This window comes from Tenrec ecaudatus, chromosome 8 (genome assembly GCF_050624435.1).
Source record: "Tenrec ecaudatus isolate mTenEca1 chromosome 8, mTenEca1.hap1, whole genome shotgun sequence".
Classification (NCBI taxonomy): domain Eukaryota; kingdom Metazoa; phylum Chordata; class Mammalia; order Afrosoricida; family Tenrecidae; genus Tenrec; species Tenrec ecaudatus.
The window spans coordinates 3,691,989-3,707,143 of record NC_134537.1 but is presented as its reverse complement, the minus strand read 5'-3'; the positions used below and the strand labels follow the sequence as shown (position 1 = coordinate 3,707,143).

Sequence of the window (15,155 nt, the reverse complement as noted above, 5' to 3'; positions counted from 1 at the left end):
TTTACACCACCCAGTGGAGAAAAGGGGTAGGGAAAATGCATATATGTATATCCTTGCTTTTATCACTTAATATAATCTGCAAATACCTTCTATCGTAATGTATGTTACTCTTGCTATTTCTCATTTCTTTTTACAGTATATATTACACCACTGTGTGGATGTGCCTCTGTTGACATAATCATTTCCCTATTAGACATGTGTTTGACTTTTATTTCCATCTTTTATAAGTAGAGTTAAATAGATAGCTTTGTTTATCTGACATCATAACGTGGTGATTCGGGGTCACAGGATAAATGCATGTACGACTTTGCTACATATTACCATGTCCCCAGAATAAAGATTGGGCTGTATTTTATTCCCATTAGGTAGGGTCGTTTGTTTCTCCACAGATTGCCTGTAAGGTTGATGCTGTCCTTGGGGACGTCCTCGGTCTGCTAGGAGTCTCTGGAATTTAACTTGTGATTCTCTTCTTCCAGAGACTGAGCACCTCTTCAAACATGTAACATTTACTTTCATTTTCTCTTAGTGGTTCTCCACCTTCCTCAGGCTGCACCCCCTTCAGACAGGTCCTCATGTAGTGGTGACCCCCCAACCATAAAGTTATTTATGGTTGAAGTTATTTACTTCATCACTGTCATTTTTCTAGTGTGATTAATCGGGCGGCCTCTCTGCAAGGGTTGTTCAACCCCCAAAGGGGTCACGACCCACTTGTTGAGAACCACTGCTCTATATGAATTGTGCATCTCTAGTAATTTTTCCATAATGCTATTTTCTTCATTGATTTAGATGTTCTTTACATATTAGAGAATGAAAGCCCTTGTCTGAGATATTTTTCTTCTGTGCCATTGTGTTTCCACTTCATTTATAAATGTTGTGGTGGGGGCATGCACAATGTTTAGTTTATATTTATTTATAAATGGCATCGTGGTGGGCATGCACAATGTTTAGTTTATATTCATTTATAAATGGTGTCGTGGTGGGGGCATGCACAATGTTTAGCTTCATCCCTTTTCCTTTACGGATTCTGTATATTCAATCACGTTAAGAGAGCTTTCCCAGCTCCTAGGTGGTAAGAGAACTCACCCAATATGATTACGTGGTTAACACTTCAAATCTCTCCTCCACTCAGTTTATTCGGACATACAGTTGACAAATTAGATCAAATGCATGTGTTTTTGTATGAGAATCAATTCATTCAACACCATTTATTTTAAAAATCAAACTCTCCTCCACTGACTGAAATGCTGCCTTATCATACTAATAATTTTATGCATCTGAGTCTATATTTGAATTTCTTATTCTGCTGCATGGGTCTCTGACTATTCATATTACTATTAGGTAACATTAATTGGTAATTAGCTCATATTACCAATTCATGTTACTTTAATGATGGATTCTTTTAAATAGGTTTTCATGAACAGTAGATAAACTTACTGGGAGAAAGATGAGGCTTTCTACTGCCACCAAAAGTGATTGCCTTGGAAACTGACAATGGCTGTTCTCCCATGTCTGGCGGGCCCCAGTGAGTCGGCATCGCCTTGTGGGCAGGGAGTTTAGGAGGTTATCCTGTAGTGCATCGAGCTGCTGTGGGTTACACCTGACTCCAGAGCAGGCAACAGCAGGCTACCTCATCGCTCTTCTTTTTTCATGGTGGAAATGAATTATATTTTGCTGGTGTATACTTCCTCATGAGTCCTATAAAAAGATGTGACCAGTTTCAGAAGTCTGATGCTGTTTTAATCGGGGCCGTCTTAAGTAGTTAAATGGCCTAGGGAAAGTGGGCATTATTACATAGATGCCTTCTACAATCTAAGAAAATGAGGGTAAACTTAAAAAAAAAGTTACTTCTGGGATTCCAGGTCATGCATACATGTATTTTATCCCAAACAACGCATTTCTGCAATCAGTGGGTGACTACAAATTAGTAAATACAAAATTCAAAAGGGTACGACGCTTTGTCTTTGAAGAGTGCCTTCAAAATTAGGACACTCTTTATGCCATAATAAAAAAAAGAGTGATTCTGAAGTCAATGTTTAGCAAAACTCAGTGGTCATGTTGTCACACCAAAGAAGCTTTGCAATACGTCCACAGAGTGTTGCCCCAACTAAAGCAACGTCTTCAGATCGATCAACTATCTTAAGCAAAGTAAGGAAGACCTCAAAAGATGAGCTGGGCAGAGAGGGAAGCTTAGATCAGGGCAACGGTTTGGAGGGCGTCCAAACCACCATCTTTGGTTTCTAAATTTTGATTGTGGATTGATGAAGCTTATAGGACACATCAGTTTCCCAGGACGCAGCTCGGCCACCTTGTACTTCATCTCATCATTGCAGATCTCTCAATAGACCACCCCTTCCAACGTCCTCCCGTGTTCCCTGTTTGCATCCTTCCTTCTGTCCCAACTCTTTGCCCCTTTGCCCTTAGGTAAACACTGCCCGTTGATGCCAATTGCTTGACTTTACTTGGTTACTGTTCCCCTAATGACCTCAAACCTTACGGCCCTTAAGTAGCTGACAGTTCATCATGGCCTAACACAGCACAGCAGAACTGTCCTTTTGGGTTTCCAAGGCTGTCCAAGAACAGAAAGCCACCTGTCTGTCCGGAGGAGCAGCAGTGAGTTCCAACAGGTAACACTGAAGTTCGCACTGCAGTCTAACACGACCAGGACCCCCAGCTCTCCTTAAAGACCTGTTGTTCGACTGCAAATTGAGGCATGCAGGTGATCTTAGTACATCTTCTTAAAGGACTTAGGATGATCATGATTATTAAGAAAAAGTTTCAAGAAAGTGGAAAAGTGCATTGGTGGAAAGAGCTAGAAAATATGTGATAAGGAAACGTTTTGCTTCCACCATGACAGTGTCACTGCTCATTCTCTGAAGGGAGAAAGGCAGGGCTGCAGGATGTCCCTGAGACACTTGACCCGTTCGCCCTGCACACCCTCCTCATGGTTGCCCTGCACACCCTCCTCACAGTTGCTCCCTAGCACTCGAAGCACTTCTTAAATGAACCTGGCTCATGCCCTGGTGCTATTTGAGTGCATGTCCTGATGAATTGGGCAGCCTAGGAAAGTTAAGCAAAAGCGGTGATAGACAATGCTCTTTTTCTGTGCTTGCTCTTAGTGAGAACGCCTTTCTAATTTTACCACTGAGTATGATACTAGGAACTCCTTATTGTTCTTCATTCCATTAATGATTTACGGAGAATATGTAATCAGTCCTTGAGCAGCGCCAAATGCAACCTGCACTAAGAACAGAATTCCTTGGTAAGTAAAACACACAGGTTCCCGCTGTAGCATACCGCGCGCGCGCGCGCGTGTGTGTGTCACACTGGTATGTGAAGGAAACCAAATAAAGGTAAAATACATCATTTCAGAGTGGCATGTGTGTCAAGAAGGGGAATAAAACTCAAACTAGGGACATGTGATGGTGAACTGGCATCTGGATAAGCAGAGGTACACATAATATTTGGGCCAAAACCTACATTTCAGGAGGCGGCAAAGAACTTCTATAAAAACAAGTGTGCCTGGGTGTCGAATTTTATAAAATTTCCTCTCAGATTTCCTGAAGGTGATAATATATTTTTCTCCTGTGACCTATAAACATGACTTTTATAAATTTCCTAATGTTGGACCATTCTTGTACTTCTGGGGCCTTAGATGTATTTTTTAGTTAACTTTGATAGTTTTCTACTTAGAATTTTTTCACCTAAGCTTATGCAATAGAAGCCCAGTCCTCGACCGCATCAGTACTGGACATAATTGTATTTCAACATGAAATGCTGAGAGAAGTTTGCATCAGAGCTCAAACAAAGCATTGGAATCTGGTGCAGGTGATTTTTGTTACAAAAGCAGTTCGTGTTTCAGTTGCTCGGCATTAGTTGACGTTATTAGTTCGCGTTGTTTAAACCTTTTGCGGCTGTGTTCCAAGCATTTTGCTATAATTTTCTTAGTTTTTGTGGCTTTTTGTACTGTTTTTAGATTTAAAAAAAACTGCGTCCTAAGAAAGTTTTTTGAAAAGAATCATGATGATAAGGAACTGGTTAACCCTGTTATCAATATTGTTGATGATAATTTAGTAAATTCTTTTAGAAAACAGTCAAGGAAATACCAACAGCAGACCACATTAGACCTTTATTTTTTTTTTAGAGAAAGTCAGCCAGATCCTAGTGAAAAAAGCAAAGGGGGAAAATCCTCCTGAAAAGCAGCAGCCAGTTGCTTTTATGGAAGGGGACTCCCCTTCCAAGCAATGACTCTCTCCATCCCTCCTCTCCACATCCGTGTCCACAGATCCAGATCCTCATCTGTCTCAGGTTTGGGCCAGACTGTAGTTGTTAAAAACTTTTTCAATGCTGTGTTTCTTGTTTACATTACATTATATAACTCTAAGCTTATTTTCTTTGAAATGCCTGTGTAACATTTTGTATAAAAAGGCAAGGTTAAGGCCCAAATTTTACGGGCTCAAGTAGAAGGCAAACGTTTTGAGAATGATGATGGCAACAAATGTACATATGTTCTTGACACGATGGATGGATGGATTGTGATAAGAATTGTAAGAGCCCCCAATAAAATGATTTTTTTAAGGCAAGGTTAGGGTAAAAACGTGGTGGTCGAGAACAGATTAATCCATTTTCAGGGAAAAACTGATTCGGAACTCAACTGCATCGCATCTCCATGCTCATTTCAGAACGGACTAGCGTCAAGGTCCTGAGTTCTACTGTAGTGAGATTGGTTTTATTTTTCTTGCTCACATTTTAATAGCATGCTTCTGCTAGCCTCATTAAATAAGTTGGGGAGATTCCCATGTTTTTAATACTATGGAGAAGTTTAAATAGATACAAACTATGTGCTCCTTAGAAACTTGAAAGAACTTTTCTGTAAATTTATTTTGGCTTGGTGATTTTTTTAAAAGTAGTTATTTTTGTTTATGATTTTATATTTTATCATTTACATTTCACCTGTGGTTATTGTTCTGTTCCAGGACCTTTTTCTGAGCCAGTTTTCATCATCTATTTATTATGTATGCACCATGATCTGTGTTTTCTCTCCCCCATATAAGTGGTTATATTCTTTCATTATTACTAACCTGGTAAATTTTTGTCCTGTCATTTTTAGACATGTCACTTTTAGATTGATTAACTTTACTGTCTTTATTAACTTCTCTCCTGTTCATTTTATTCTTTTTAATTTGTTTATTTTTATTCAGTCTTATTTAAAAGAACCTTTTAGGATCTAAATGTATATGCTCTGTTATACTCCATACATGTTGATATACAGCAGTGGTTCTCCACCTGTGGGTCGCAACCCCTTTGGGGGTCAAATGACCCCTTCACAGAGGTTGTCTAAGACCATCAGAAAATATTTCCAATGGGTTTAGGAACCAAGACACTGCTCCTCTATCCATCTCCAGGCGGGTCTACCTACATGCAGATATCCCCACATATGAGTACCTGGCATGATGACATCATCACGCCAACCCCATCACATACACTTTGCACAAATACAGGTGTATGTGACAGGGTTGGCGCCATAATGTACTTATGCAGACCAGTCACATGTAGAGAGCAGCTATTGTGTAGAAAGCAGCTGCTGTGTTGAAAGCAGCTACTCTGTTAAAAGCAGCTATTGTGTTGAAAGCAGTAGTATTGGAGGTAAAACGACACTTCATGAGTTATAATTACTGGGTAAATGTACTACTGAGAAAAATATCTGTACCATGGGAACTTAATCTGGATACTTATCCATCGTTTTACATTAAGCTGTGGTTATGTTCAATTTGTAACAATGAAAATGCATCCTGCATATCAGATATTTACATTACGATTCATAACAGTAACAAAATTGCAGTTATGAAGTAACAACAAAAATAATGTTATGGTTGGGGGGTCGCCACCACATGAGGAGCTGCATTAAAGGGCCGCGGCCTGCGGAAGGGGAGAGCCCCTGACACAGTGTTCTCATGCACATTATTAAGGAATGATTAGACTTAGCTTTATTTCCTCTTTGACCTAAGAATTACTTTAATCAAACACAGCATTTTTTTTCATTTTATTCTATTATGATTTTATTTTGTAAATTTGCGATCAGAAAATGTCATATAAACTTTTCATTGCTGTTTTCTCTGTAGACTAGAATGTAAGTTCTAACAATAATAGTTGCCTGCTGGAATTTTAGGGAGTCCTGGTGGATTATGGGTTAAGTGTTTGGCTGCTAACCACGTGTTCCGACAGTTCAAACCCACCCATTCCATGGGATGAAAAAGGCCATTTGCTCCTGTAAACCTGGTCTTGGCAGTTGTAACCTGGATTTTGCTGGATCAGACTCAATACTTGGGCCAGCTGACCTCCCTGTAGACAGGACCTGAATCTGTTCTGGGTGCAAGTGTCTCTTGGATGTTCCATGACAGAAATTTCTTCCCTGGCTCTTTGGATGTTGACAGGGGTCTTTTCTTTCTTACTCATTATTTGTAATTTTTTTTTAATTTTAACAATTTATTAGGGGCTCATACAATTCTTATCACAGTTCATACATATACATACATCAATTGTATAAAGCACATCTGTACAGTCTTTGCCCTAATCATTTTTTTCTCCTCTTTTCTCTTTTTACATTTTATTAGGGACTCATACAACTCTTATCACCATCCATACATATACATACATCAATTGTATAAAGCACATCCATACATTCCCTGCCCCAATCATTCTCAAGGCATTTGCTCTCCACTTAAGCCCCTTGCATCAGGTCCTCTTTTTTTTTCCCCTCCCTCCCCTTTCCCCCCTCCCTCATGTGCCCTTGGTAATTTATACCTCATTATTTTGTCATATCTTGCCCTATCCGGAGTCTCCCTTCCCCCCTTCTCTGCTGTCCCTCTCCCAGGGAAGAGGTCACATGTGGATCCTTGTAATCAGTTCCCCCTTTCCAACCCACTCACCCTCCACTCTCCCAGCATCGCCCCTCACACCCTTGGTCCTGAAGGTATCATCCACCCTGGATTCCCTGTATCTCCAGCCCTCCTATGTACCAGTGTACAGCCTCTGTCCTATCCAGGCCTGCAAGGTAGAATTCGGATCATGGTAGCTGGGGGGAGGAAGCATCCAGGATCTGGGGGAAAGCTGTGTTCTTCATCGGTACTACCTCGCACCCTAATTAACCCATCTCTTCTCCTAAACGCCTCTATTAGGGGATCTCCATTGGCCGACACTTGGGCCTTGGGTCTCCACTCTGCACTTCCCCCTTCATTTAATATGGTATATATATACATATACACATATATACACATACATACACACACCATTATTTGTAATTTTGTCTTTCTACTAATATGATCTACTCTTTACCGCCTTAGTGTGATTTGTTTTTCATTGTTTTCTGCTGGGTTTCCCAGCTATGAAGCACAGGAGGCGTGGATGTATAATGATAAATAGCTGATACAAGGTGGTGTAGGGACGCAGGGGCAGTGGGTGAGCTATAGGGAGGGAAAGGGGATTGTAAGAGTAAATAATGAAGGGGGAGTGGGGAAGGGAGCAGGAGAACTGAGTCTAAGATAGATGTGGTGGTGATTGTACAACTCTCCCTGATATGACTTAAATGTTCAAGTGTATGATATGTAAATTATGGGCCAATAAAACTGTTTAGGAAAAGAAGAGCTGGTCTTGAACTCCTAAGAAGCAATTATACTCTGTCATAGATAGGATTGACATGAGTGAGAAATTAGTTAATGACAGTGGGTTTGTGGATGGAATCTCACAATATTTTTGTAATTTTTTTGCTTCATATAGATATTTTGCATCGTTAGCTCCCTTCAAATGGTAGCTGATACGACATTTCCTCTGGTAGCCATTACCCTAGAAAAATATGTCAGAGGGCTATTCTTTTCATTTGATAACATTTAAAAATAGATTACTATAGAAATATTTCAATCTTTGAAGTTGAACATCTTACCAGAAATTGTTGAAGTATAATTTTTTTAATCACTAATTTTTCCTTTTCAGGGAACCTTTGAAATATGAGTACTTTAGTCTTTTGACTTTATGGAAAACATTTGTTTATCACTGATTCCTCTCCAGGCACAATTTTTCTCTCTCAAATTCCTACTATAGATAGGTGTCTTTCTTCTTTGAATTTTTTCCTGATTTCTAGGTATTTTCTTAAGATTGTCTTCCAATTTATTGATCTGATTTTCTTCAGAATCTAACATTTAGGTCTTATTTTAAGTGGATTTTTTTAAAGGCATTTTCACCTTAAAGAGTGATCACAGGAAACACATGTAGTCATCTCTTGATTCTTGTTGAGAATAGTAATTAAACAGCTTAAAATTGCTCTTTGCTTTGAAGGAGTGGCTTCGTCTGCCTTTATTGCTCAGGCTGATCTTCTGGTATAGTGAATCATTCCATGGACTGGAGAGTGCTCTGCCTCCTCGTTATTTATCTTTTTATCAGAGCAGTGGGCATGGTAGGAGGTGGGGAGCACGCCGGCTGAGATGGATAGAGAGGTGCGGAGCCCTGCTTCAACTCACGTGGAAGGCTACTTCAGATGATTCTGCCCTCAGTCGGCTTCCACCAGCTGAATCTTATAAGAAGCTTTCGTGAATAGTTTTGCCTTTCCTGATTTCCAGCACATGCGCATATCCCATCCCTCATTAATAAAAAATTCCCCGGTGCTCATTTTAACTAGCACGGGCAGGGAGACAGGCCGTTAGGAAGATAGGGGAACATTTAGATGCAGAGACTCAAGTTAACACAGTCCCTCAAGCATCTGTTTCACACGTGTGAACGCAACCCCCGATGGGCAAGTGTAGCCTTGCATGAGCCGGCGTTCCCAAGGAAGAAGGGACATTTCCATCCTGACTCTCCTCTAGCGTTGTCCGTGTACACAGAGTCTCCCCACTTGACTTATCCTCGCCCCACGGCTCTTGTTCTCCTTCACAGAAAGAGGTCGACAAGGAGTTCTATTTGTTTCCCACCGTGTTTGATGAGAATGAAAGCTTACTCCTGGATGATAATATCAGGACGTTCACTACAGCACCTGATCAGGTAGATAAGGAAGATGCCGACTTTCAAGAATCGAATAAGATGCACTGTAAGTAGTTGATCAGCCACCAGAGGGGCACGTTCGTCCTGGGGCACGCTCGTCCTGGGGCACGCTCGTCCTGGGGCACGCTCGTCCTGGGGCACGCTCGTCCTGGGGCACGTTTGTCCTGTGCTTACACCCACTTGATCATCGGTGAGGGATTTGGTGCTCTGAGATGAATGGCATTGGTTATTTGATGGGTCGGTCCGTTTCACTGAGTTGGGAGTAGTAAGACATTTTTAAAATGTGTAGTCCCCAGACCAGCAGCAGCAGCCTCACATAAATATGTCTCAGAAATGCAAATGCTCACCCCAAACTCCCGAATCAGAAATGCCGGTGAGAGAATCCCAACAATCTATCTTTGACCAACTCTGGTGATTCTGGTGAATACTCAACTTTAAGAACTAATGAAGTCACGATTTTCTCCTCCCTGACTCAATGATACTCAACACCCGCTGCTGTTGAGTGCCATCAAGTTGGTTCCAACCCATGGCGATCTCAGGCACCAAAGAAGGAAGCGCCGCCGGTCCAGTACCAGACCCCCAACTGCTGGACCTGTGCTTCAGCCCCTTGTTGCAGCCACAGTGTCAATCCCCCTTGTCAATGCCTTCCTCTTTCACTGCCGCTCCACTCTACCAAACACGATGTCCTTCTCCAGGACTGTTCTCTCCTGACCTCTCCAAAGTACGTGAGACAAAGTCTCGCCATCTAGTCAACCCCGACTCAGACTGGCCCTATGGGCCTGCTGCTTTGGGTTTCTGAGGCTGTTCATCTTTAGAGGAGCAAAAGCGCCCAGTGGATTCAAACAACTGACATTTTGGTTAACAGCCCCACATGTAGCCAAAGACCCCATCAGGGGTCCTCAATCATGTCAGGCTCATTTTATTATTCAGTACGTATAAAGATAAGTATCATCAGTAGACTTCGGCGAGACTCACCCTTACCTATGTTAGATTCACTTGGGAGCTGAAATGTGCCGGTGTCCTGAAGCACTGAGATTTCTCCTTCGTGGAGACCAGCAGCACCTGGGCTACACTTCCCTTCCACTGCAATCCTGGTTCAAGAGGCCCACGCGGCTGACAGACAACCTGTGAAAAGCACTGGGGCTGGTAGAAGGTTAAAAAAAGGAAAAGTTGTCTTATAACTTTCCCCACCTCAGCGGGTACGAATTACACTCCCCATGATTTCTAAAAGATGGTTTGCCGCTGTCTTTTGGAAGTGTTACAAATATTATCTAGTAGAAAAAGTAATGCGAGAGAGAGTCCTGAAGTGCTCTCTCCTGTCATTCAGAATGAGCCAGAGAATGTCCTGGACACCGGACCTTCTCAGTCTGTGGTCCCCAGGAAAGACTGTTACTGTTCATAGAACTGGGGCCACCACGAAGACCCCGAGAGTCACGGCGAGGTTGCTAGCTGAGAAGAACCGTGAGACTGCCATAGAGCCAGGGCCAGGGTGCAGAGCGTCAAAGGGCAGGCGTCCAACTGTTCCCCTTTCAGCGAGGATTGCTCTGGAAGGGCTGGGCACAGCAAGGAGCTGCCGGTACCCTCAGACATAAAGTGGGAGGGCCCCAATGGGTCTTTTATCATTAAGACTCAAGTTGTTTCTGGTACGTGTAAGGGGTTGTTGTGTCCTTTGATGCAAAATGAACTGCATTTAAAATGTGATTTCCCTGACTTTTCCAGCCATGAATGGATTCATGTACGGGAATCAGCCCGGTCTCAGCATGTGCGAAGGAGATTCCGTCGTCTGGTACCTATTCAGTGCTGGCAACGAGGCCGACATCCACGGGATCTACTTTTCAGGCAACACCTACCTGTCTAAACAACAAAGGAGAGACACAGCAAACCTCTTCCCTCAGACAACGCTGACACTCCTCATGCAGCCTGACACACAAGGTGCTTGCTTGAAAACAGGTCAAGGCTCGATGCCAGTTAAAAACCTTGATGCAGATCATGTTGATAAGCTCATCCCTTCCACAAGCCTCCCAAGTGTCCCTGCTCCCCACCCCTGGGAAGAGCCAGTCTGGGTCAGTCGCCTGCTGACGTATACACAAGACAGGCTGACCTCTCTTTGTGGGGTGGGCGAGCTCAAGAAAGGGTGTTCTGGTTGTGGTTAGGCGACATTGAGTCCGTGGTGACCCACGGCGACCCTATGCACAACCAAAGCAAACACTGCGCGGGGTCCTGCACGATCCTGACCCAGAAAAGGGTAGCCTGTGATTGCCTGTTTCCACGCAGTACAGTGCTAACTGTGGTCCCCTTTAAGATGATGGTCCTTTTGATGTCAGCTGGCACATCAGGCTAGGAGAGGGATGACGTCCACAAGGGCTATGCATCTAAGGTTCCCAGCATTTCTCAGCGGCGTAGACACTATCTGGTCGTGCTGTTGACTGGTTGCATGAGCTGGACTAGCTTACATTACAACGACGTTGGTGTGGTGGCTAGGTGCCATCAAGTGGGTTCCGTCTGACAGTGACCTGATGTACAACTGAATGAAACACTGCCTGGTCCGGCACCTCCCTCAGGATTAATTGTTCTTATATTTGAGCCCATTGTCGCAGCCTCTGTGTCTATCCATCGCGCTGAGGGCCTGCCTCTTTTTCAACGCCCCTCTCTTTTATCAAGAAGGAGACGGGTCTCTCCTGATAACATGTCCTAAGAATGTGAGACGAAGTCTTGCCATCCCTGTCTCTAAGGAGCTTACTGGTTGTACTTCTCCCAAGACAGACCCCGTTTACCATGGACTGCCGAAAGGACTAGAACTATGGTCACGTCAAATCAGAGACCCCACAGGCCTGCCTCTGAAGGAGTAAAATGAATTAATTAAAAGAAAAAGAAAATTAATTAACCAAACTATGCTAAGTTAATGCAGGCATTATTTGGGTCACCGTGTACCTCTAAAACGAGGATGCTTCCAGTGTCCCGTTTTCCTAAGGCCATTCCACAAATAAAGGTATCACAATAAGATGAAACGCTCGCATGGAATTGCCATTCTAAAGCAAGAGACAGACAAAAGAATAAGTAAACTAAGACACGTATGTCAAATGCTATGATGAGGGAAGAGGATGGGGGAGGGGAGGGACATCTCAAAGGCTTCTCAAGCGTCTTTGAGAAGGTGGCAATCAGGGTGCCCTGAGTGAAGTGAGGTTGTGAGCCAGGTGGATAATCGAGAGAGAAATGTTCCAGGCAGAGAAAACAGCAAGCTCAAAGGCCCTGTGGCAGATACACGCTGGGCCTGCTCTGGGAGCAGCAGTAATGGGGAGAGTAGGAGATGGAGACGGAGGTATGAGAAGGCAGGGGCTCGAACAGAAGCTGAGGGTAAGGATCCTGGTGGTGGTCTGAGGCGGTGAGCACCCAGGTGATATGCTCTCTGATCGGCCCTCCCAGGGACGTTTGATGTTGAGTGTCTCACAACGGACCACTACCTAGGCGGCATGAAGCAAAAATACACCGTGAACCACTGCAGCCGCCAATCGCAAGACTCCACGTACTACACGGGAGAGAAGACCTACTACATCGCAGCCGTGGAGGTGGAATGGGATTATTCTCCACAGCGGGAGTGGGAAAAGGAGCTGCATCGTTTACAAGAGCTAAAGTAATCCCCCCACCCCACCCCACCCCACTCCACTCTACCCCACTCTCACACCCAACTCGCTCAGCCTGTAGCTTCAAGTTTCCTTTTCAGAGCAGGAAGATCTAGGCACAGTTTAGGAAACCGCTGCACTGAGGAACGACCATCACCACACAGCAGAAGCAGCCGCTAGGCCTGGCTGAGGTCACTGCCACCAGCAACAGAGTCAGGGCTGAGATGCAGCTGGCTCCACTGTTTCCCAGGCCCCCTTCCCACCTTTCCACCACACCTGCTTTTGAAGTTTGACCCTCTGCTGCTGGCATGGGAGAGTGATGATTGAAAACCACCTGCTTTCCCAGCGTGGTGTAATGGATACCCGCTGAGCTGCGATCTGTGTGGCCAGCAGTTCCTGAGCCACCTGAGCCGCGAGGGAGATAGACAGACTGGGCTTTCTGCTCCCGGAACGGGTGGGTTCCGGCTCAGAAGCCCACAGGGGTTCGCTATGAGTCAGCGTAGGCTCGATGGCAGTGGGTTTCTTGGCGTAGTTATCCAGTAAGGACTTGATTTGGGTTCAGATTTGAACACTTAAAGCTTTTGCCTTCATCCAGGCACGCACTAATCCCCCCCCCTTTCTTTTAAGCGTTTCAAATGCGTTTTTAGATAAGGAAGAATTTTACATCGGCTCAAAGTACAAGAAAGTAGTGTATCGACAATACACTGACAGCACGTTCAGCGTTGCCGTGGTGAGGAAAGCAGAGGAAGCCCATCTGGGAATTCTAGGTGGGTCCACAGCTGTGACTCGGGAGGTGAAGGTGGGCTGCAGCGTGGGGTGCCCTTGATGAGCAGTGACTGTTTGTCAGCGGGCTTCACGGGGTCACGGGGATTCGATAAACATGCCTCTTACAAGATGAGCGCATACATTCACTGAAGACTGGTCTGATAAATCGCACCCGTTTCAGCCAGAAACGGTGTGTTCTCTCACATATTGACGCAATTCTATAGACTTGGGCCTTATCAAAATGATCGTTTTGTGTGTGACATTCGTATAAATTACTTCCTGATGAAATCCTTCATCAAAACATTCCCCCCTTTCGCCCAATTCTAAACAATCAGAGTGAGTCACTAATTTTTTACGTTAATTGAAATGGCCACGTGGAGAGGTGCAAACGGGGTAAATGTGCGTGTGACTGAGGAAAGGCTGCCCCAGATTTTCCAGGAATCTCTTTAAGATAAGGTCAAAATGCTGATCAGCGCTGATCTTGGACATTTTCTTGAAAACTATCAACTGCAAAGAACACAACTTCTCACCTTAAGCATTGTGAATTTTCACACTTCTAGAGCCTCACCCATCCCTAGAACTTGAAGGTGGGGGGCAAGTCATATGGCATCAGTGTCTTGTTTGTTTGGGTTTTGGGGGGTTCATTACCAGGTAGGAGATGAACCAAGATTGGCTGGGGGTGAAAATGGGACTAGTAGCCCACACTTTGAAAGGCGGTGGTAAATAAATTCACTCTAGGAAGGTTTGGGCAACCATTCATTTCAGAAATGCAGGCATCTCTGTGAAATGCCTGCTGGCTGGGGCAAGGCCAGAGCAAACTCGCTCTGTTTAGACTTCGACCCTCAAAGAGAGACCTTCTAGCCCAAACTTTCGCTGGCACGTAGTCTTCTTCAGCCCAGCCATGTCTAACATCTGCACATGAGTCCCCAGAGTTCAGGAGAAAATCCAAGAGTAGCTCCAGCAGGACGCAGCAGGGAAGGAACCACAGACTCCAGCCTTCGTGCTGAGGAAGTTAACTGTTTCCTGATTTTGAGACTGGGCTGGAACCTTCTATCTGCCAAGTAGACCAAGCTACTCTTCCTGTTCACTCCTGCAGGCCCAGTACTTCATGCGGACGTCAAAGACACAGTGAAAATCATCTTTAGAAACATGGCCACGAGATCCTACTCAATCCACGCCCATGGGGTGAAGACAGACAGTTCTACAGTGGTTCCCACCTTACCAGGTACTCTGGGATGGGGAGGAGGGAGCATGGTAGACTCTAGCCTTCCCAGAGCAGAGTGCTATCATGGAGACACTCTCTCCAAAGGAGTCTGTCTCAAAGAAGTGAGGAGGAGATTCTGAAGAAGAGATGCAGGGAGGTATGTCTGTGTGCATCGTGCACACATGCACATGCATGTACCACGAAATCCACAGAGGGGCTCTACAGGGAAAGCATGAAGGCGACAACTCAACCAGGAGTCAACTGGGCTGTGATTGCTCAGCCTACAGCGGACTGAGTACTGACTGCGTGCGACTGAGTACTTCCAGGCTTGCCTCCCCCAGATGCTAAGGGCTACAGGCCGTTCCTTGCATTTAAATCCCCAGAAGCTGGTATCTGGCATAGACTAGAAGCATTTCCTTAATGAACAGGTTAAAAGATGTCATAGATTATATACAAAGGGTATGTGTTCTCTTTCATGGAAAACAATTTTCTTTTATTGCCAGCCAGGCTTCTAGAAGACCATTTATCCACAGGTAGTT

General features: G+C 44.3%; 1 protein-coding gene across 2 annotated transcripts in view; it reads left to right on the top strand.

Moving 5' to 3' along the window:
* CP (ceruloplasmin) overlaps positions 1 to 15,155 on the top strand; it is an 83,563-nt gene that overhangs the window by 36,780 nt on the left and 31,628 nt on the right. For both annotated transcript variants that reach the window (XM_075555905.1, XM_075555904.1), the window contains exons 10-14: positions 8,923 to 9,073; positions 10,747 to 10,959; positions 12,451 to 12,658; positions 13,275 to 13,414; positions 14,509 to 14,637. In XM_075555905.1, the coding sequence (XP_075412020.1) occupies positions 8,923 to 9,073; positions 10,747 to 10,959; positions 12,451 to 12,658; positions 13,275 to 13,414; positions 14,509 to 14,637 (841 nt within the window). The remainder of the gene's footprint in view (positions 1 to 8,922; positions 9,074 to 10,746; positions 10,960 to 12,450; positions 12,659 to 13,274; positions 13,415 to 14,508; positions 14,638 to 15,155) is intronic.